At 50.8% G+C, this 23,517-nt stretch overlaps 1 protein-coding gene across 1 annotated transcript in view; it reads right to left on the bottom strand.

Moving 5' to 3' along the window:
- The window catches only part of ZFHX3 (zinc finger homeobox 3), a 165,478-nt gene extending 147,479 nt beyond the window's left edge, over positions 1 to 17,999 (bottom strand). Inside the window, exons 1-2 of the mRNA XM_065898718.1 lie at positions 15,311 to 17,999; positions 9,217 to 9,713 (exon numbers count right to left, since the gene is read on the bottom strand). Coding sequence (XP_065754790.1) covers positions 9,217 to 9,713; positions 15,311 to 17,999 — 3,186 coding nt within the window. The remainder of the gene's footprint in view (positions 1 to 9,216; positions 9,714 to 15,310) is intronic.
- Between the last annotated feature and the right edge of the window lie 5,518 nt (positions 18,000 to 23,517).

The following is a 23,517-nucleotide window of genomic DNA, read 5'->3' as shown; positions in this document are numbered from 1 at the left end:
AAGCCCTGAGCAAGTTGAAAGGACTCAAAATTGGGTTTAGGTCTTTGCCCCCTGCTAGCTGGCACCGCTTTCCCCCAGACAGGGTTTACCTGGAGCAACTGTAACACACAGGATTATTCTGGAATGTGGAGGCAATGGAATACTTGCAGCAAAATTCTTAGGGTTACAGACCACCCTAAGACGGCAGGTGGCATTCGTGCAAAGAACTCCACAAGTAGTATGGCTTACTCCTCTCCACGGGGCTGGGCTGGAGGGGATGGATACTTTGTGAGACTTTTCTTTCCCAAGAAGGCCTAGGGCTTTGAGCTTAAGGATTTCTGGGGCGGGGAAGAGCCGACGTGGTAGGGTTTCAAGTATTTCGACAAAGCGGTAGTTACTAGATTTTCTGAAATTAGACGACCCCGCTCCTGAGTCGGGGCCATGGCACACCTTCTCCGGAATCCAAAAGACTTGTCACCAGTAGCTGAAAACAGCTCCTCCTGGAAATAAGCGGACACAGCCACACTATCCCCCTGCTATCCAAGTAAGAGCTTCAGAAAAGGGAAATTCTCAGACTTTCAGTATTTGTTCTCTGTCTTATTTATAAAAAAAAAAAAAGGAAAGAAAGAGGTGAGACCCACAGTCTCCACTAAGAAACAATAAAAAATTTGGTCCCTCTCTCAAGCCCCCTTCTCTCCTGGAGACTCCCTCATCCCAGTGTATTTGAGATGAAGGTAATTAATCTAAGAAATTTCACCCTGGGGAATGCACCAGAGAGGAAGGGGAAAAGGAGAGAGGAAGAAATCTCATCCACAGGGCTTTACATGCCTGGAAAAGAGAACCGCCTGTGTGTTCCCTCTTCTTGCGTCTCAGTGCTTTCGACAAGCAATACTCCGGAAATATGCGTGGACTGACCCAAATCTGCAAAGTATTCGGGAGGTGCTCTGTAAGATCTACAGACGGGGGATGATACACAGGGCTTTTCACACAAGCAAGGAAAGAATGGCTATTTAAGAATCTGTTGGACAACCAACCATCCAATTTGAAAGAGAACATGGTCCTAAATCACACAACACACAAAAACAGAGTCCTACAATGTACCATATACAAAATACATTCCCCCAAACTTAAAGTCTTAAACAGGGGGAGAAAGTATTGAAGAAACTATCAGTCAAGTGGTGCCCACCTGCCTGGGTTTGAAGACCCACTCCAACGACACTCACTAGCTGGTGACTTGTAACGCCCTCTGCCTCGGGTTCCCCCATTTGAAAACAGGTGGGTCAAGAGAAGAGTAGATCAATTAATCCTGCAAAGCAGGTATGACAGATAGTACCTGCTTGCGATAAGTGTCACCTGTTGTGAGCATAGGAGCTAGCTATTACTGTTATTATTTTATAACATTAGCAGCGAGAGAGAGCCTCCCTGGAAAAAGAGAAGAGTAAGAAGGATAAAGAAACAGACATGCACGTTGGACAACATACAAACGAAAAAGTTTCTGTAGGCTGAAGCACATCGTAAGCTAAGAGAAAGATGAATAAAAGACTCGGAGAAATTTCTGCAGCCTCCACGGCACAGTAGGGACCACTGGCCCTGATAAACCAAGAGCTCTTGCAAACCAATCACAAAAAAGACCAAAGCCCCCAAATGAATGAATGAACTGAATGAATGAATGAATACAGGGCAAAGGCTAGGAAAAGGAAAGCCACTAAAGAAATTCAAACAACCCCAATAAAGATGTTAAAAAAAAAAAAAGAAATTCAAACAGCCAAGGGACTTTGCTGGTGGTCCAGCAGTTAAGACTCCGGGCTCCCAATGCAAGGGGCCCAGGTTAGATCCCTGGTCAGGGAACTAGATGCCACATGCCGCAACTAAAGATCCCGCATGCCACAACGATGATCCCACGTGCCACAACTAACACCCGGCACAGCCAAATAAATAAACATTCTTTAAAAATTCAGGACGGGCTTCCCTGGTGGCGCATTGGTTGAGAATCGCCTGCCAATGCAGGGGACACGGGTTTGAGCCCTGGTCTGGGAGGATCCCACATACCACAGAGCAACTAGGCCTGTGTGCCACAACTACTGAGTCCACGCGCCTAGAGCCCTGCTCTGCAACAGGAGAAGCCACCGCAATAAGAAGCCCGCACACCGTAACGAAGCGTAGCCCCTGCTAGCCGCAACTAGAGAAAGCCCACCGGCAGCAATGAAGACCCAACGCAGCCAAAAATAAATAAATAAATTTATTTTAAAAAAAAATTCAGGACTTCCCTAGTGGCTCAGTGGTTAAGAATCCGCCTGCCAATGCAGGGGACACGGGTTCGAACCCTGGTCCAGGAAGATCCCACATGCCGTGGAGCAACTAAGCCTGTGCGCCACAACTCTGAGCCTGCACTCTACAGCCCACGAGCCACAACTACTGAGCCCACGAGCCACAACTACTGAGCCCACGCGCCTAGAGCCCGTGCTCCGCAACAAGAGAAGCCACCGCAGTGAGAAGCCCACTCACCGCAACGAAGAGTAGCCCTCACTCGCCACATCTAGAGAAAGCCCGCGCACAGCAACGAAGACCCAATGCAGCAAAAATAAATAAATAAGTATTAAAAGGAAAAAATTCAAACAGCCAATAAATGCATGAAAAACGTTCACCCTATCTAACAATTAAAGAGACCCACATTGGAACAAATTCGCCAACCGGATGAAAACAAAAAAAATAACGTAGTGTCGGTCACCATGCAGGCGTTTGAGCATCACCTAATATAGGGAGGGGACAAAATGTTCTTAATAAAACTTGAAATGTTTAAAATAGTTAAAATACTTAAAACTTAATAATATTTAAAATGTTCTTAACAATGTGAATAATATTCTGACAGGGTCTTCTTTCTGAAGGGCCATTAGAAAGTACTCTATCGACGGGCATGACACCCTGGAACCCAGCAGGCCCACTTCTTGGAACAGCTCAAGTGTAGAGAGATGTGTGAACACAGCTGTTCCCTACACCTCACTGTCTGTAAGATCAAAACTGCAGATAACATAAATGTACATCAGCGAGGACCTGGTCAATAAATGGAAAACTATGTAGCCACTAAAAAGAGTGAGCTAGATCGATACGTAATAACCTGAAATGATTTTCGGGATAAAAAGCTATATGAGGAAAGCAAGGCAAAAGCACAGCATGTGTCTATAAGGATTTCTTAAGTGAACAGTATGTATGTGTATACACATGCACACATTATTTCTATCAGTATAAGCACAGGGGAAAAAAAACCAAAAGGAGCTAATCTAAATAACAGTGATTTGCTTCTGGAGAGTAGAAAAAGGACTTCCATTTTAAAAAGTACTGAAAAATACTTAAAGATATAATTGTGTTATGCAAAAAGAAAGAAAGAAAAATATGTTGTCATATGATGGGGTTTAGGCTGATGATTATTTTCTCATACTTCCCTGGATTTTTCAAATTTTCTACAGTGAACACACATTACTCATACTAATAATTTCTACCATAAAAATAAGGAAGCCACATTTTATTATTAGCTTACACTTGAGGTAAACATGGGATGCCAGTCTTGAAGAAATAATTAAGAATACAATAATAATCTAAAGGGGTCTGATCAGTTCTTTACCATCCACAAAAAGGATGCAGGGGAAAAAAAAAAAGAGAAAATAAAAATACTAAAAGCATTTGGAAAAAAGGGGAAAGTGTTACGGTTAATGGTTATGAAACTGGTTTTTCAACAGGCAGCATATTTACTACTGGACTTTAAAAAAAACAGGCTCATCTAATAAGATTTCAATTCCATTATCTGGTATCTAAAGCAGGGAGCCAAAAGGTAACAACGACCCAACCTTCTTGACACGAAGGTGTGTACAACCCAGTAACCTGAGGGATCTAGGCAAAGCTTGTGCTTAAAGCCGTCAGCTGAACGAATGTGTTGAGTGAAATGACACCCACTAGAGGGATTCAGGTGAGGGGGGGTGGGATAGTTTTGGAGGGAGGGCAAGACTGCACTGAGGTGCCGATCTTTCACACTGCACCCATTGGCCACACGTTCCTATATCATATGTTGGCCATAATCCATACAGCAGTGAAGGATTAAATCTGTCCCAACACGAGCCCTGCCTCCAAAAAAGATTTGACTTTTCAACCTTCTCAGAGTCCCCTTGAAGTTATCACGTTGCCAGAAACACCGCCAGAGCCACCCCCACCCCCGACACCGGGCTCTCCAGTGGTGACCATGGGGCCCATGTGCATGCAGTCTCCCAGCCCAGCCCCAGAAGCTCCCCATCCCACGAGCCCAGCCATCAAGTGAGGGAAAAGAACTTCAGACACCCAGCTGCTCCAGGAGATGGAGGGCATGAAGGCGAAATGTGCTCAAATTTACCAAAGCGTCTGGCCTTTCACACCTTCTAAATCAACCACAGGAAAACATTCCCTGCCTTTCATTTTTGGTTGAAAGCACCAAGGTATGGAGAGAAGAAGGCATAAGTATGCACTTAAAAAAAATAGTCGACCTAATGAGAAAGCAAGGTTTGAGGAAACTGGCTCCAGAGTGACGATGGAAACCAGATGGCACCTGTACCAGGGCTTCAAACATGAAGCCACATCAGGGTGGAGAGGACGAGGAGGGAGGAGGGAGGAGGGAGGAGGGAGGAGGGAGGAGGGAGGAGGGAAGAGGGACAGCTTTTCGCTTTCCAAGCAACACAAAGGCTGCCGGTCACCATCTGTGGGCATGAAGCGTGCAGATGTGTGCCTAAGACCCCCACCCCGTGCACCCATAAAGGAGCATGAAGAATGCAAATTGCAAACCAAACCTCTGACTTGTTGTACATCTTCCAATCTGTCCATCCATCCTATGGTGAATTTATTGCCCTGCTGGGAGAGTGAACCCCGTCAGGGAAAGAACTGAGAAGATGGATGCTAAAGTAATGCAGTCTGACAGAGGGTTTCTTCCTTCATTCTACCTCGAGTAATCCCAACAGCATGGCAAGCATCAAAGCCCACTATGTGGAGAATTTGGGTGAGTATCGTTCAGTCAGTTGGTGCCATACTCTACCTCCTACTGGAAACCGAATAGATCTGGCATCTCCCCCTCGGTTTGCCTAGCTGGCCTGATGCAGCTCACATGGGGCCCAGACCCAACCCTGTGGTAGACAACCTTCTTTGTGTATAATTTAAGATTAATATGAAACTTTTGGGCTGGGCCCAATCAAAGAAAACTCAGCTGGGAACTGTTTGAGTAATAGATTCTGGTGGGGTCTTAATCTCTCTGCTCAAGTTGATGGATTTCCATCCCAATGACTCTCAGGTGAAGAAAAACATCAAAGTGAAAAACAGATTCTAATAGTTGGCAGGTGTGCACTGATCTCCAACTGCCCTTTCTGCACCCTCCTCCCCCAAGCGGAAAACACTACAAATTTCAGAGAGCTCACCAGGGAAGCCACACAGCAGGCAAGTCCAGATAAACACAGAAGAGCTCCCACTAGCTCTGAACCCACAAAGTGACTCAGGATCTGCGCTAGCATGGAGGAGAGGGGAGGGCAGTCGCTAGCAGTACCTGCTGCCCCCCTATTTAAGACAAGCAAGAACACCCCGCATCTCTGTGTGGGGGAGGAGTGGGAGATTGGGGCCTGGGAGCAGGTCCTCTAGGAGAAGAGTGAAACATCTATGTGGGAAAGCAGTAAGGTGAGGAATTCCCGTTCTGGAGCTCAAGCCCTAATGCGAGACGAGTACCTTTCCCACAACACTTCGGCTCAGATGAATCACTATAGGCAAAAAACCAAGAGCTCAGCCTCTAAGCCTGACTGGGGCCCCTGGCCTTCCCGCTGTGTCTGTGTCAATCTATCACAGTGCCCATAACGGCAGCTGTGAGGGTCTGGACATACGACCACTGGGGGCTGGACCAGAGCCACGGCTATTTAAGACCCAATAAAAAGACTCAAGGAATTTAATCACGAGCACTTCAGAAAAGTAACCTGGGAGCAAAGAAAAAAGGAAACGGCTTCCATCTGACGCCTGGGGCTCCCCAGCTGACCCCCACTTTCCTTCACTTCCAGGAGGCAGGGAGGAAGAATTCGATGAACGTTAACCTCGATCTAAAAATTGCTCTCACACAATAAGCCAAACTAGACAATTCCAGCCAGCCAGAAGAGAGAGTATCGCTAGTTTCTCCTTTTCGCAGGTTAGCCCAACCCTCTCGTGTCCAGATTAGGAATTATCTCATGCTTTCAGACAGCTCAGTCCTAATCCAGCAACGTACGTGCCAGGATTTATGACACCAAGAGAAATGACTCTGGACCAGTGTGTGGTCCAAGGACAGACTGGAAAGCCACACTTCTGCTTGCATCTCCCGAGACCGCTGCTCTGTCTCCTTCAGCATGCCAAAGGAAGAGGAAGGCAAAGAGAGGCTGGGAGTCCGACGAGGAAGTCGGATGCATCACGACCACTTGAGCAGATGCAACAGAAAGCAAGTGTGGGTCTCTCCCCGACCGATCGTGAGTAATTTGCCAGGGGACCAAGATGGGGTGGGTGGCGTGGGAGTGGGGCGGGGGTTAGGGTCGGCCTTGGGGAAGGGGTTAGTGCGGGGGGCCGTGTGTGAGAAGCCGGGTGCCCTCCCGGGTCAGCAGCATCTGGAGCTGTTTCTCTAGCAGACAGTAAAGAACTCGATTATATCCAGTTAACTGTGCTCTAAACCGATTATGCATGTGCTGGGCTAATGGATTACATTAGCAAGAGGAAAAATAACATGCAATCAATCTCCATTTACCACAGGCCACACCAGGGCCTAGAGAAAAACTGACTCTCAAACACCTCCAAGCCCCACCCCAAATCCGAGGACTCACAAGACCCTGTGAGAGGGACCCCCCTCGGGGGCAAGAGGAGTTTATCTCAGCCACGCTGTAGGACAGAAAGGCCCGGGGCAGGCACTGAGATGCTGAGTTTCTGGGTCACATCCAGGAGTGGGTGGGAGAACTCCCCACCCCCACAGCAGAGTCACGGGGACACTCGTTACCCAATGAGACCAGACTGACGACCTTCGGCTCCTGACACGGGGGATTCGGCCCCGAATGTGGGTGGAGGTCACCCCTAAGATGTGCCAGCCAAACGCACTGCCTGGGCACCTCCCCTCTGAGCGCTGGCTCCCACATTCTACCCTGCATCCCGATACTCACGCTATATATATATATATATATATATATATATATATATAAAATGAGGAAACTAAGGCAGGGGATGAGCATCCAGAGCTAGTACAGCAAAGCACAGACGGAAACACTCAAACCGCTTCCCTCACGTCCGCCCTGGAAACCACCACAGCCCGACCCTCTAGGTGTGACCAGTGCACGAGGTCCGGGAACCAAAAAGGTATGTACTTAGCGAATCCTCCAGGTTCCAGGCCCTTCAGAAGCAAATCCAAGGGCTGGTCCACTCTTACTGGAGACCACAGCATGAAGAGCTAATCACCAACCCACACGTTTTATCATCTGAAAGGCAATGTTCTTCCTCAGATGGAAGAGGCCAGCTTCGTGCCACCTCTAAACAACCTCCATCAAAGCTGCATACCACCTTCCAGGGCCACACCGGGTCCTCTGTACTAACTGCACTCAGTTGGGTCCTTCAGAAACTCTTTTTTTCACCGGTTTCTCCATCGGGTTTTCCTGACCACACCGGCACCACCCTGTGGCCAATGAAAACCTCCGATTTAAACCGATGGCGAGGAGGGTGGCACACGGTGAAGCCATCCAGGGAGGGTCCTGCTCACAGAGGGCAAGGGGTGAGGGTGACGGGTGCCCAGACCCTCCCCTCTGCAACGCTTGAGCCCATCGTGCCAGAGTCAGCAGCCAATTCCAGAACATTCTATTCCCACTACCTCATGCCTGCTTTCTCCTCCTTTCCCTAAAATGGTCTCTCATCCATGTTACCCAGGTCTCTTGACAAGCTGAGACGAGCAATGGTAAAATGAATCACACTTATCAATCTCGGCAGAGGCCGACATGGGGAGAGGATGAGAGTCTTCCTTACTTGGAGTCTCCATTTAAAATCACCATGAGCAGAAAGGGGATGAAAGTAGCTCAGGGTCAGGAGAAACCTGGCGCTCGCTGGCCCAAAGATGTGGGAAACGGTGTGAAAGGAAAGAAGAGAGACTGACAATAATAACAGGGAGGGAAACGGAAAGAGAGGGAGAGGGCGTGGAAGGGACGTAGAGGGAGGCTGGGCAGATTTATGGCGGTTTGTACCTGATTGTTCATACTAAAGCCATTATGAGATGATTAGAGAAAAAGGTGAGGCTTTAAGTCCAGTGAAAATCAATAGAAGCGTCTGGAGCAATTCTGCCATGCCAGTGAAAGGACTATTTACAGTAGCCGAGCACCTCCTCCTTGCTACTGTCTGCGGACTGAGAGAAAGAATGGAGGGGGCAGGGAGGGGTGAGGAAGGAGGGACGGGAAGGAAGGAAGAAGCAGGGAGGACAGAGTAAGAGGAGGAGGACGGGAGAAGCCCGGCAAGAAGAAGGAAAATGTAAACATGAGGAAGAGAAAGGAGGAGTAGAACACGGGAAGCAGAGCGAAAAAGAACAAAGGGGCCCCTCACCCGACCCTGTTTATCCCCATAGCATTTACTACCTTCTAGCCTACCATCTAATTTATCCATTGCGTTCATCATCCATCCCCCCGCCCCCGAAAAGAACGGGAGCTCTAGGAGGGCAGGGACGTTTTGTCTACCTCGTGCATGGATGTAGGCCCATAACAGGGCCTGGTACATGGTTGGGGATTAATGTGTACCTGTTGAATAAATGAATGAATGAACAAACGAACGAACAAATAAACAAAGAACCCCAGGGGGCATCCGGGGAGGAGAGACTAAAAAAGGGGGAATAACCAGATGGAAAAGGAGAACAGAAAGCCTGCAGGAGAGAGGGGAAACACGGGAGAACAATGGCAAAGCCAGAACTAGGGAAATGGCAAATGTGGGGTAGGAAAAAAAGTCAGTTCTAAAGACAGTGGGAGGGTAAAGGAAACGATGTACAGTATCGGGCCGCTGGAAACACAACCTGCCCCCCAAATGAGGCACCCCACACACACAGACCCTGCAGTTCCCAGCTGAAGCCCACCACCAGGCGGCCAGCTCCCCTCCCCATGCCAGGGCGCCAGCCAGCCCCCAGCCCCTCTGTGTGTGTCCGCCCCCAGCCCTCCCCGTCACCCAGCGATCCAAAGCACTCCCTTCCAGAGACAGCCTGGGCCTTACCTTGTATAGCTTCAGGCTGGCCTCGTGCCTGGAGTTGACCGTGTGTAGCCGCAGCTTCTCCAAGCTATTGGTGTAATAGTCGCAGGCGTTGCACTTGAGGTGGACAGGGTTGCCGATGGCCACGCACTTGAGCCGCCACTCGTTGGCTTTGCCGCCCTCCTTGATGTGGGCCACCAGCTGGTACTTCTGCACGTGCTTGTCTGTCTTGCAGTGCAGCTGGAAGTTGGCCTTGAGCTGGGTGTTGTAGCGGCAGAGCTTGCACTGGTACGAGTCCCCCATCACGGCCTTCCACTCGTCCTCGGGGAGGCTGCGCTCCACGTTCGTGTGCAGCCCCAGCAGGTCCAGGGTGTCCGTGGTGAACTTGTTGCACACGGCACACTGGAAGAGCTTCAGCGACGGGTCGTTGGTCTGGATGAAGCTCTCGCCCAGGTTCATCAGCTCCTCTGACACCAGCTGCCCGCCCCCGAGCCGCATGTCTAGGGGGATCTCACCGCCCACTGCAGGGAAGGAGAGGGGCAGAGAATCAGAGGCCAGGCTCACGGCGGCAGCCCTAAGTGAGGCACCATCGGCCCTCCCCCACCCTCCACCCAGGTTCCAGTAGAAAAAAGATCCCATTTCAAGCACCGCAAGGTGCTACTAACCGGGAAAAACTACAACAAAAATCAATTTGATGTGTTCGCATCTTTCCCATGGACATTCTGAAATGTGTGGAAGGCTGTATGTTTGTTTGTTTGTTTCTTCTTTTGGAAAAGAACGCCTAGAACCACTTAATCGCTTGAATATTTCAATTCAGCTCCTCGCTCAGACCCAAGAAAAGACAGAAATAAAAGCATCGTTCACTGGACATAACAGAATCTGAAACTCCCGTCCCTGAAATGTTGGAGATGAGTTATAGCTGCATTCTAAGACAGCACGCCTTCATGGTGAATCGGAAGTGGGCGCAGAATTTACCTCAAGCGGTGCTATCTAACAGGAACTTTCTGCGAAGATGGAAACATGTTGTATCGGCACTGTCCAATGTGGAAACCACTAGCCACGTGTAGCTACTGGACAACTGAAATATGGCTAAGGTATAACTGAAGAACTGAATTTTTAGGTTTTTTTATTTTCAATTCATTTACACTTAGGTTAGTGGCTACTGTATTGGACAGCACAGCTCTAAATCTGAGATTTCGGGAATGGTCTCCCTATTCCTTGTCACACCCCACTGGTCAGTAGCCTACCTGCCTGTCAGTGGCGCTGGCTCCTCCCACACCTCCCCAAGATACGATCATTTCCGTTCCATGAGCCCCCTACATGGGACATGTCGCATTCTCCTTTGGCGTATTTCAGCCACATACAGAGTCACGTGTTGGCCGGTGTCCCCATCAGGGTGTAGCCTCTTTAGGACAAGGGTCCAGTCTTCTCCTTGCTGAACCTCTAGAGGGTACACAGGCCCCTGCTCAGAGGCTCAAATGCCTGATGTGCCAGACAAGGTAAAAAGCAGCCAAAATGTTACAGGTTTGGGAAGTTGGATCAATATGGACAGTGAAACGCAGAGGTCCGCTCACAGCCCTGAAAAAAAGGGCCTGAGGAAGCTGTGCTCCTCCCTCTCCACCCCCGCTCTCTTTCAGTCCATCACTGCCCTGCGTAAACCAGGGACCGGCTCTCATTCACCAGCGGTAAACTAATACTTTGAGCTCTTATTTATACCACGGGAAAGGCCTGGAAAGAGCAGCCTTCCCTCCATTACCTAGAAGCGAACAGTCAAGCAGAACGCTGAGCTTCGGCTTCTGTTTTTTGCCTCTCCCCTAAACATACGCACGCTTGAGCTATTACGTCTGCCCCTGTCACTCCCCAACTGATATTTAAACTTGACCTACATGTGGCTGGGCTGAGGTTATTTTTTTTTTTTTAATGACTGATTAGAATCCAAGTTAGTGGCTAATCAAGGAAAATACGTTATTATTAAAAAAAAAAAAAAAGATTTTCTTATTTATGCTACACAAGGCACTTCAAGCGAGCAGCTCAGTACAGGCTTGCCTGAGCAGAGTAGCCGCATCTGAAGCCTGTGGACAGTCCAGCAAGACACAGAAATCTTTTGCGCACGCATGTCAGAAGACTGGGGAAGCTTTCTGCTTGTCTTCTCTCTTGCCATCTCCCCTGGTGAGAGGAGCCATAACCGTGACACTCTTTTTAGGACAAGAGAGAAAAAGAGATAGGGGAAAAAAGCCTAAAAGCTCCATCCGTCGACGGGGACGAAGGCCAGACAGCATCCATGAAACATATGCGGTGTTCAGTGAAAGCAGAAACTACCCGGAGGGTAGGACAAGGAACAAACACATATTTGTTTCTGATGCCGACCACCTGAAGGATCAGGTCTTTCCCACTTTTTAAATTTAACCTCAGCACGTCCATATCGCTCTAAAGAGAAATGCAGCTGGCACCTGCTGGAGGCCTGAGCGAAAATGAGAAGTCCTCGGAACACGCAGAGGAAACAGGTCCCTGTTGCCATCCCAAGCTCTTAAAATGAAATGCAAATCAAAGACAGAAGCAGAGAAGCAGTGAGATGTGGGCGACAGGCAAGCCAAAACTCCCTTGAGAACTATACCCTGGAGAGACACCCCCTAGGGCTTGGAATCCTACAAATCCATAGGGCTGCAAGGAACTAATTCAGCCGCCGAGAAATAGAGGAACCTCACCCAATTCACAGGCAGGTGGGAGGAGAGCGCCCACAATGAGAACTTAGCGGGTGCCTACTCACGAATCATGCCGGACAGATGGCCTTGGAGAGGAATGGGCCCCATGTCCCCACACACCTGACTTTAAGGCTGGAAGTTGACACCCTGGCACCTGAGTCCCGCCCACGAGCACACCCTCAGAGAGGCAGAGGGATTAAAAGACACCTTCTACAATCAAAAGCAGAATCAGGGCTTCCCTGGTGGCGCAGTGGTTGGGAGTCCGCCTGCCGATGCAGGGGATGCGGGTTCGTGCCCCGGTCTGGGAAGATCCCACGTGCCGCAGAGCGGCTGGGCCCGTGAGCCACGGCCGCTGAGCCTGCGCGTCCGGAGCCTGTGCTCCGCAACGGGAGAGGCCACGGCAGTGAGTGGCCCGCGTACCGAAAAAACGCACACAAAAAAATAAAAGCAGAATCAGAGGCGCTCTTAAAGCTCATGTAGGTGTCCTGTGGCTGGCTGGCTACTAGGGAAGCTTGTAGACGCCTTGGCAAGCTACCCATTTTTCGGTGCTGTGCTCAACTGTAGTCCAAAGGAATGTCTGGGAGGATGTTCATCTGGCCTCAAGCCTAATATCTGGTCTACAAATGGAGGCAAATTCAACCAGACCAGACCGAGGGTGCGGAACTTTTCCCTGAAGGCCTCTGGGAAGAAAGCATCCCCAGATCAGCATCTGTCTGATAACAGGAAGGAGAAGTTTCTGTCAAAGGCAGTATGAGAACATCAACTGTGTAAGCAAGAGTGTAGCTCACAAACACTACCTCCCCGCAGTAGAGCCCAGTAATACCTAATAACGCCCACAGCCTTCTCACAAGCAGCCTACGGAAGAATCAGTTGAGCTGCAGACAGAACTGAAAGTTACGCTCTTTTCATTTGCATACGTTGGCTTCTACAGAGGTCGTGCGACTTAAATTGTGGGTCCAAGTGGATACGTCCTATCATACCCACGCCGGCTTCCAGCATAAAGTATTTGTCACCCTCACTCCACCTCGACGGCTCTTGTGGCTTAAGGCAGGCACAGGAGGTCTCCAGAGACTCACCTCGGCTGACAAGCAGCGACCCTGGAAACTCAGGGCCCTCCTTGGCTACCTGGATGAGGTCTTCAGAAGGGAGCACTCTATTACTCCATCCTCTTTAAGAAATAAAGTCTGGATCCTCTATGTATGTGCACCTGCCATCTGCCCGGAACGCACGATGCCCCGCAGACTCACAGACAGCAGGTGGTAAAAGCGAACTATTTCTCTACCACTCAAGTCAAGCCTTAGTCAGGATTACTGGTTCTCAAGGTAATTAAAAAGTCTGCGTTGTGACCCAGTATGAACCCATCCATTTTCTGTGTCTTCATTCCACTTACGTTATCTTTGATTTACTCCAAGATCTGCCTCCCCAAGAGTTTAAATCTCTAGACGAGAAAACCCCAATTCCCATAGGCTTTAGAAAGTGAAAAGTCTTCGAGTACTGAAGCCACTCCCAGGTGTGCATCCCCTGTGGTTCACTCTGGGGACGAATAAGATGACTGATCCCTATGCATCCATGATGACTGACCAGTGGGTAAAACATCTGCAAATTGTTTGGTAAGAAAAGATCAACAGGTCCATGTTCCAAAACAGAAAACAAGATTAAAGTAGCAAGGATTCAAATTTAAATGCATGGTAGGAACAACACATTAAATGCTGTGAGATATCACTCAGCAGCAGCGATTAGCACTGCAACACACACAAATAAAGACGTGCCTACTGGGCAGGTTTAGCCCTCTGGCATGAACCTAAGCCATCCTAGGATAAAGGCACTTGCTCACGCCTTGTTGCCGAGAACAACTCACTCCCATGTCAGGAAGGGTATCCTGTTTCATTCAGGACATCACTGCTGGTCTCAAGAGGTTAGCAGGATCAGGGAATGAAGACCAGGCAGTGCGTGTCCGAGGCACACGTAGTTGGGGCAGGAGGGGCCCAACCATCACACTGGTCCTCACGAAGCTGGTTTGTACATTTTCTTGCTGTAGAAGCTCTCCCCCAGAAATGGTCATGATTCTTTGTACATAAAGAGTCATGGCTTCTGCAGCAACACGGATGGACCTAGAGATTGTCATACTGAGTGAAGTAAGTCAGACACAGAAAGACAAATATATGGTATCGCCTATATGTGGAATCTAAGGAAAAGGTACAAATGAACTTATTTACAAAACAGAAGTAGAGTCACGGGTGTAGACCACAAACTTACGGTTACCAGGGGGTGCGGGGGTGGGGGGGGGTAGGAAGGGATAAGCTGGGAGATTGCGATGGACGTATACACACTACTATATATAAAATAGGTAACTAATAAAGACCTAGTATATAGCACAGGGAACTCTACTCAATACTCTGTCAATGGGAAAAGAATCTTAAAAAAGAAAAGAGTGAACATGTGTACAACTGATTCACTTTGCTGTACGCCTGAAACTAACACAACACTGTAAATCAACTATACTCCAATAAAAAACATTTTTAAAAATTAAACAGAAATAGAGTCACGGCTTTTGGCATTCAAATCCCATCCTCTTGGTCCCGTTCTAGCTCTATTAAGCCAATGGTAAAACGGCCAACCCATGTCTTCTAACATGGAGCCATGTTCTCCATGGTAACAGAGGCTCCGTTAACCGGGATCTGATATTAAAACTGGGCTTTCTTTAATTTACAATTTTAGAATTTAGTCATCTCTCATCTATCACACCACTCCTCACGGTGCCCCAGGGTCATCTAATTCCCAACTATACTGATCACTGGCGACTCATGCAAAGTAAGAAAGAGAAAGAACCCGTCTCTTTCATCGAGGTCCTGGTGAAAACACTGGAGAGCTCTGAGAAACGTTATCTGGGTGGCTCCCAGTCAGCTCGGAACCAGCCTTGGCTTATTTAAATAAGGCACACTACGGTTTCCAGTTCCTCTTCCGGAGATGACTGTCCCTACTTAAAACTCCAGCTACCGTTTCCTGTACATTTCGATAAATATTTAACGGAACCCCAAAGTTTAGGGGAATCGTGGCAATTTTTCAAATCGAGAAAGGGACAGAGAAAGGGGGAACGGGAACAGAAGGGAGAGTTGACCCGAAGCCAAAAACTAGAGGAAACGCTTAAATTCTAATCCCGGCCCGTGGAGCCGGAGTGTAACCATGTCCCCGTTGAAGGCGAACCGCCTTCCACAGGATCATGCAGAGTTCAAGGGATTCTTGAGGCAAAGACGTGAGGGCTGGGCGCTCAAGGTGAGCACAGAACAACTCTCGAGAAAACAAAGACCCCCCCAGATCCACAGGCTCCGCCAAGTCAACGCGACCTCGGCCCACTCGCAGCTTCCCCCGCTCTAACTCCCATCCTCGGGACAGACACACACGGAGCCGAGCCTCACCTAGAGCGGGCGTCACGGCGGCCACGGGCCCGGCGGGATCCAGCTGGAAGCCGCCCATCACGAACTGGGCGTCCGGGGCCGCGCTGTCCACCTTCAGGCCGGGCAGGCCCATGTTCTGGGCCAGGTAGTACTGGTAGAGCTCGGCCTCGGCGGCCGCGGGCAGGCCGAGCCCCAGGTGGCGGCTGTGCTGCATCTGCGTCACGTTCTGCTGCAGCAGCACCACGTTGTGCATGTGCTTCTCGCTCGTCATGTGGATGCGGAGGTTCCTGGCCACGCTGGTCTCGTAGTCGCACACCTCGCACCGCCAGGTGGGCTTGGCTTTCGGTTTGGTGGGCGAGGGGGCCCCGCAGGAGCCGCCGATGCTGGCGGCGGCGGCGGCGGCGGCGGCCGCGTGGCCGAAGACCTGCTCGGCGCCCCCGTTCTGCAGGCTCTGCATGTTGTTCAGGTGCTTGTCGGACTGCATGTGAATGCTGAGGTTGCCTTTGGTGGTCGTGGAGTAGTTACACACCTCGCAGCGGAAGGGCTTGTAGCCACACGTGTAGCTCTCGCCTCGGGCCAGCCGAGGGTGGGGCTGCCCGCTCTTGCAGTAGACGCAGGAGCCCCCCGGCTCCGGGTGCTTCTCCTTCATGTGCGCCTCCAGCGTCTGCTGGTACTTGTAGTGCCAGTTGCACTTGGGGCACTTGAGTGTCTTGCACGAGTTGCGAGAATGCATCATAGTCATGTGGCCGCCCAGCGAGCGGGAGGAACCCAGGACCGTGTCGCATTTGGGGCACTCCACGCCACTCCCCGAGGGGCACTCCCCCACCCCAAGCTCGCAGAGGGAGCCAGCGTGCTGGTGATGGGGGACGAAGCCCCCGTCGTCCCCCTCTGTGCTTTCATTTGGTTCTGGTGCTGTGGCATTGTCTTTATTGGCACTTTCATCAGCAAAGTCCAGCCTCCTGCCGCCCTCTGCCACGTTGGCCCTGACGCCCTCACCGTTAAAGCTTAAACGATTCCTCCTGTTCGCACCATCAAAGACAACAAAGGAAGAAGCGGAATTAGAACTAGTAGAAGCTGCGCCCCTCGACAGGGTCTGGAGCACAGTAGGCATTAAGGGGGAGTTAGAAATGCTTTGGTTTGAGAGAGCAAGGTCCTTTTTGCTGCCACTACCTGCTGCGGCCCCAGACTCCCCGGGGGGCCTGTCCTCCAGCTCCTCGTCCAACTCGCTTGGAAAGAGCCCTTTGCAGCCCTCGTCCTCGTCGTCCTCGTCGTCCTCGTCGTCGTCCTCGTCCTCCACCTCCTCCTCGTCCTCGTCCTCCTCCTCTTCGGCCTCCTCCTCGGCCGGCTCCGCCTTCTCGGAGAAGCAATCCGGATCGCCCACTTCTTGCTTCTCTCCTTCTGCTGCCCCAGAGTCCTTGCCCTCTGAGGATTTGGTAGGACTGGAGGCCAGAGGCCCCAGGGGGACTGAGGTAATGGGGGTCTTCAGGACCGAGCTGGTGAGCCCGCCAAGGTTCAAGAGGGCGCCGGGGGTCAAGATACCAGCCTGGGGCTGCTCGGGGCCGGCGGCAGGGCCGGCTGGGAGAGCCTCCTCCCCTTCCATTCGAATGCCACTAAATTTACCATAAAAACTGTGTCCGGGGCCTATGAGGTTAGCGGTGGAAACTAAAGGGAGTTGAAAGTTTTTGTTTTTTGGTTCCAGAAAACTTACAAGGGGTTCCTTGTCTTTGCCGATCCCTTGGATGATAGCGGAGATGTTCTTGTTGCTAAGAAGTTTCCGCTCATCTTCACTCAGGGTCATTCGATGGTCGTGCACTGCATGGGTCACAAACGAACGGACGTACCCGAAGGAGAGTTTGCACAAGAAACACATCAGGATGGGCTTCCTCTTGCCATAGAGCACGAAGCCATCGAATCTGGACAGGTCCACATTGTTGGGAACATCTTTGGATACGCAGGAGCTCTTGGCAGAGCCGTCACTGTTCAGGTAATCCTTGTTGCTTTTGTGTCGCACGTCAAACACGCGGAAGCTGTGCAGGACGGGGCTGAGCCCCGTCAGGGCTGAGGTATTCGGGAAAGCCTGGTCTGGGCCCTCAAACCATTTCCCGAAGGATGAGGCTATGTGGAAAGTGTTGATGATCTGTGGGTAGACGGGCGCAGCGCAGGAAGGGTCCCCCGGCTTGCCCGCCGAGGCGGGGAGAGAGTTCAGGAAGAGCGACGGGAGGGGCCCGCTGCCGCCCGCACCCACGCCCCCGCCCGGGGTCAGCTGGCTCAGGCTCTCGACGATGTACGCCGAGCCGTCCGGCTGGTACACGATCTCCCCGGCCAGGTTCTCCACGTCACTCTCCTCGTCCCCCTCCTCACTGCTGTCGCTCCCGCTCTCCTCCCTCAGGGGCGGCGGGGGGCGCGCGCCGGGGCAGTGATGCTCCATGTAGGTCTGGAGGCTGGCGAAGGAGGCCAAGCACTCGTTGCAGCTGACCTCCTTGCCGGCGGGCTCGGCAGCGGGCCCGGCCGGGGCGGTGCTCTCCGCGAGGCGCTCATTGAAGGGGGCCCTCAGGCCGTCCAGGGGCCCGTGGTTCTCGCTTGTGGACTGCTCCATGCTACTGGGTTTGTCGGGGAGGTGGGTGCTGTTGAGTTCAGTCCATTGCTGGTGCTGAGGGACACCGCACCCATTGTCCTTCCCCGAGACGACAGGCGAGTCACAGCCTTCCATGGTAAGGCCTGCGTGGAGCTTTCATTGCACCCAGTACGGATCGGACCTGAAGGGTGGAGGCAAGGGGGAGAGGAGGGAGAGAGGGGGAAGAGAGAGAGAAAGGAAAGAGGTTAGGAGGGCCGAGGCTAAGGTCCCACACAGAGCGCCCTAACAGGCTTCTGTCCACACCCACAACAGAGACCGCAGGGCAGTGGGGACCCCGGCCGTCGCCCCACCCCGTCGAGGCGCAGAGGGTGGGCAGCACCCCTGGGTGTCACGGCCAGGTTGCGTGGCAGAAGCGGGGGTGGAGGTGCGGGGAAAGGGCATCAGGGGAATCCCTCTTCGTCTTCAGACCGTTGGCAGCTCTACCCCTGGAGACCGGTTCGAATCTGGGTTCTTTGCAAGCACAGCGTCAGAGTCGGGGCCGGGCGATGAGCCACAGGGGAGGAGGAGGACGGCGTCAGCTCGCCAGGCCCCGCCGAGGACACAGAACAGCGGCCCCGCCGCACGCAGATGGCAGCACAAAGCCACGCCGGCTGCCCGCACTGTCTGGGGGCCAGGGGGACGCCGGGGACGGACAGACAGGAGGAGGAAGACTTTGCAGCCCTCGCGGAAGAATCATGAGCCTGGGAGAGGATACGCCATTTGATTTAGAGGCGAAGCTGTGCCGTCGCTCTTACCCGATTTCTAGTTTGAGAAGTTCACGGCAAAGTGTTGAGGACTACAGGGCTCGAGGGCAAGCGTGCAGGCCTGGACAAGCTCTGCGAAGCCCCCAAAAGGGCCCACGGCTGCATTCAGCCTCTCCGAGCCTGGGAAACATCGTCCCATTTTACAAGCAGTAAAACTGAGGGCCTAAATCTAAAAACGAGGCCAGTGCCATCCGGGCGCTGAGAAAGGCGATCTCCCAATTCCCATCCCCTCCCTACAACCCACGGAACACCCTTGCTCGTGACTCAGCTGGTTTCAGACTCAAAATATGTAGGTGCAAAACGTGAGCTTGATGTTTCTAAGAAGAACCGCCCCGACTCTCAACGGGCCGACTTCCCCGCCAGCGGAGAGGATCTCGCCCTGCCTGGATGAGCCCGTTCACCACTGGCTGGGTGGTTTCTGCTGTCAAGGATCTTCGCGGCGAGCCGAGATGGCAGCTGGGCTCCGCCAGCCCCCGTTCCACACCTGCCTCTTAGTTATTAGTCGCTACCCAAAGCAGCTGTCCTTCAGCCCTGGGGCTTTTCCGTTTCCGACTCCAAAGTGCCACTAAGTTGAATTTGCCCTCTGAGACCTCGCGTCCCCGGGGAGGGAGACATCAGATCACCCGCCACCGCTCTGCTCCTGTGGCAGACGAGTATTTCTTCCATCCGGCCCCGCTCCAACAGGCAACTCAGCGCCTCGCAGGGCCCTGAGCATTCGCTGCAAATCCCAGGCCACCCTCCCGCCACACCTCCTTCCAGGAGAACACCTGGCTGCGTCTCCACCCACCGTCTCATTCACCCACAGTGGATGAAGGTTTTGGCTGGGTTTGGCCTCCCTCCCCACCAACCCCCATCTTCCCACTCTTTTTTCATTGCTTGATTCTCGACCGCACAGTGAGTGAATAGCTCCCCCTCGGGAAAAGACGGGGAAGGCAGGTTTACCAGAAGTCTCAGGAGAAATAACTTTCTGGAAGGACGTGTCACGTTTTGTTTAAAACACACAAACACACACCACCTCTCAGCATATAACCTCAAACTCCATTACAAGGTTCCGTGTGCCTGAGAAAAGACGTATTGACTTTAAACAAAGATAACCACACCAAACCAAACAGCAAGTGCAATGAGACTTCCTCGCAAGGCCCAGCTGGGATACAGGTGAGAATCCAGGGTGGCTCTTCCTAAGGACGCACATAATTGGCTGGATGACATCTGATTGACAGCTCAGGCCAAAAAGGTTGGCAGGCCTGAAGGGGCGGGAGGGTTAACAGCCCGATCATAAAATCAATGTCATAAATGCTTGGTAAGTTACAGGAACATGCGGGAAGGGGAGGCCACGACTGATAAAGGGGAACAGCTTTGATGCTTCACCAGGGACTTGTGTATCGACAGCAAAGCCAATCTCCTCTCCAGCCTGGACTGGGCTAAGAAACCTGCAAGCATTTACCAATTAATTGGTGGGCTTTTCTTGCTCTGCTCTCTTCTTCTTCCTCCTCCACAAATCATCCAGCTAAGGGACTGGGACTTCTAAAAACTCACCTAACTTTGTTTTCTATTTCTCAGCAAAAGGTGTCAAGAAAAGATGACCTTATAGGCAACGACAGATGTGCCCGTCGTGGTGACGCTAGCCCCATGAGAGGGGACACACAGGGGACCACTCATTTGCAGGGGCAACAGCCCACTGAGATGCTGGTGGGAAAGAAGGATCCCACTCTGGACCTCAGGCACCAGTTCTGGGCTTCCTTTCAACGCTTGCTGGCCAGGGCAATCAGAAGCTCTTACAACTCTGCTAAGTCATGTGTGGTTCAGGGCCAGTGAGCTCACCCAGTGAGCCTGTGAGAAGCGCAGACTCTCAGATCAGAATCCGCATTTTTAATACAAATGCCCAGAGGATGTGCATTATTAAAGCTTGAGTGAGACACTCTCTATTTTACAACATCTTCACCAGACCACCAGCTCCTCCATGCCTGGGGCCTGCACTGCTAGGTAACCAGGCAGGGTCAGTCTTGGGCTCACCCACCAGTCCCTGGGAAGCGCAGGGATGGGGGTGGACAACAGGGGACCAGAGCACAGAGATGAAGAAATCTCTTAGCCCTGCCCCATCCTTCAGCTCCAGAACCTCAGGCCCTCTCCCACTCTCCTGCCCGCCCGGCCGGCAGCTCCTTTCACTCTGTTTATCAGCTAGTCAATAAGAAAAAGATAGTTCTTACTTAAGGAGGCAGAAGTCAACTCAGCAGGTCGATCGGCACTCTGTCTGTAAACACGGTTTCCCGTAAAATCAATGATCTTCAGTTACGGACGGCAGCCTGGGAATCCAGCGGGTCCCGGTGCTCTCATAGCCCCCATACGTGCGGCTCTGCCCACCCCGCCACACTCCTCCAGTACCTCCAGGGCCAGCACACACAGCACAAACCCTCAACCCCTCCTGCAGCCTGCTTCCCTCCAGCCATTTACACCCCAAAATCCCCTTTAAACACAGACGTGCTCTACTCATGACCACCAGTGTTGTACTCAGCAAGGATATTTTGTGTGTGTGTGGTTTTAAGAATTCAGTTAGATTTCAACTGAGCACACCTCTCCAGTAAGAGAGTTAAAGGGAAGATACGGGAGGGATCTAGCCTCACACTCCACTGAGCGCCTCCCTCTGCCCTGTGAGAAGGCATCTTGCACAGAAAAGTTCTAACATCTTCATCGGGAGCCCCCTGCTCTTGCTTCTCTCACAAGTTATAGCTTCCTTGGAACCTATCTGTAAAGCCCCTGCATCTTTGCCAATATCGGTCTTTATTTTTCAAAGATGGTTTAAAATTATAAAACTCCACCCTGTTATACTGGGCGCCACGCCCCCCCCCACCCCCCATCTCCCTCTTTCAACTGAGAAGATGTGATGTGACAGCTTTATCCCATTCCCTTAAGGAGACAGAACCCGGCTCCACGCAACAGTTACAGGGAAGCTGGGGTGGGAGGTGCAGTTACTTGGAAGGGGAGGGGGCTCCACTGATGCGCCAGCTCCTGGAGAATTAAACATGAACGGTCGCACTCTGTAATTTTAAATTGTTAATTAGCACAGGGTTAATTAGGCGGTCCTTTCACAAGAGGCAGTTTGGCAGAAAACCAAGAAAGGAAACAAAGGGGAAGAAAAAAACAAAGAGAGAGCAGAGACAGCGAGAAACTGTTGCCCCCCCCCCCCCCTCGTGAATAACCCATGCAGCATCGCCAGAGAGAAGCAAACCGGAGGGCTCCCGGGGACTCCCTAGTCGGCTGGAGGGGGATTCCATGAGCACCGCGATTTGGCAGTGGGTATCAAAAGCCTCAAAAATGCACATGCCCTTTGACTCAGCAATTCCCCCATTCCAGGAAACAATCCAAGATATGCAAAGAGATATAAGATTATTCATCAGTGTTCATAACAGAAAAAAAAAAGATGGAAATAATGTGGCGAAACAAGGTACTCTCTAAATAAATTACACCGCATAGCATTCCATAGGATGTTAAAAAATGGCATTTTTAAAAGAAACTAGTTACGGGCGTGGGAAAATGATCCCACAGGATGCTGAGTGAACAAAGCTTATATAGGTCTGCATATGGAAATACATGAGATTTCTATCAAAAAATTTTACAACGGTAATTGCTAGGGGATGAGGTTATGGGCTACTTCATTTCCTCCTTCGCGCCTTTATTTCCCAAGGCTTTTTAAAATGAAAATCATCTTAAGGGAAGTCATCACTTCCTGTGTGTGGCATCATGGTAAGGCCTGTGGGTTCAACGCCACCTCAATGCTCGTAACATTCCATGAGATGGGTGCTATTTTTTTTTAATTTTTGTTTTGATGTGCACCATTGTTAGCCTTTATGGAATTTGTTACAATATTGCTTCTGTTTTATGTTTTGGCTTTTTTGGCTGTGAGGCATGTGGGATCTTAGCTCCCCGACCAGGGATTGAACCTGCACCCCCTGCACTGGAAAGTGAAGTCTTAACCACTGGACCACCAGAGAAGTCCTGAGTGAGATGGGCGCTATTTTTATCCCCATTTTGAAGAAGGGAAAACTGAGGTTGCTCAAGTTATGCAGCCTAAATGACAAAACCGTAGTCTGGCTGTGGAGTCTGTGTGCTTTGCCACTCTGCTGTGTTTTTCTGTAGTGTCTGTCTCTCAAGGAGAACTTCAGAACATCGGACATTTACATTCAATCTTTAGGTACCAGGGACTGTTCTAAAATCATGGGCTATCAGGACTAATATGTAACGGAACACTGCCAGTTCATACACATGCCCCTTTTTTTTTTTTTTTGCTCGGGAGTGGCGGGGGAGAAGAGTTCAAAATGGACTCTCTTACTTGGATATCTTCATACAGGAGAGAAGGGGATAAAAGTTCTTTGCTGTTGCAAAGAACTGTACGGTAGGCCCATTATCCTGACTTCTTTTAAGAAAAAAAAAAGGCAGATTCCAGAAACTATAAATCTAGAAATGTATTCATTAATTCATACATTAACTGAACATTTACTGCACACCTATTATGTGCCTGATGCCAGAGAATCAACAATAGACAGGTCTCAGCTTACATTCTTGTGGGGAAAAGACTGCAAACAAATAAATACAATGTTAAATGTGAAAAAGCACTCAGAAGTAATATAAAACAAGAGAAGGGGAAGGAGTGATGTGTGTCATCATTTTGGATAAAGTAAATATAAATATATATATTAAATTTAAAAGGATATGTTATAGATTATATACTGCAAGTTCCTCACAGTTTGAGAAGAGTCGACAGTTGCTGAATAGCATCTGGGGAGAAAAAAGTCCTGAGGAATTAGCAATTAGCTGTAGGTTCGGTAAGAAAATTCACATAAAATAAACTGAAA

Source organism: Phocoena phocoena, chromosome 20 (genome assembly GCF_963924675.1).
Source record: "Phocoena phocoena chromosome 20, mPhoPho1.1, whole genome shotgun sequence".
Classification (NCBI taxonomy): domain Eukaryota; kingdom Metazoa; phylum Chordata; class Mammalia; order Artiodactyla; family Phocoenidae; genus Phocoena; species Phocoena phocoena.
The sequence above is the reverse complement of the archived record's forward strand: the minus strand, read 5'-3'. Positions and strand labels throughout refer to the sequence as shown.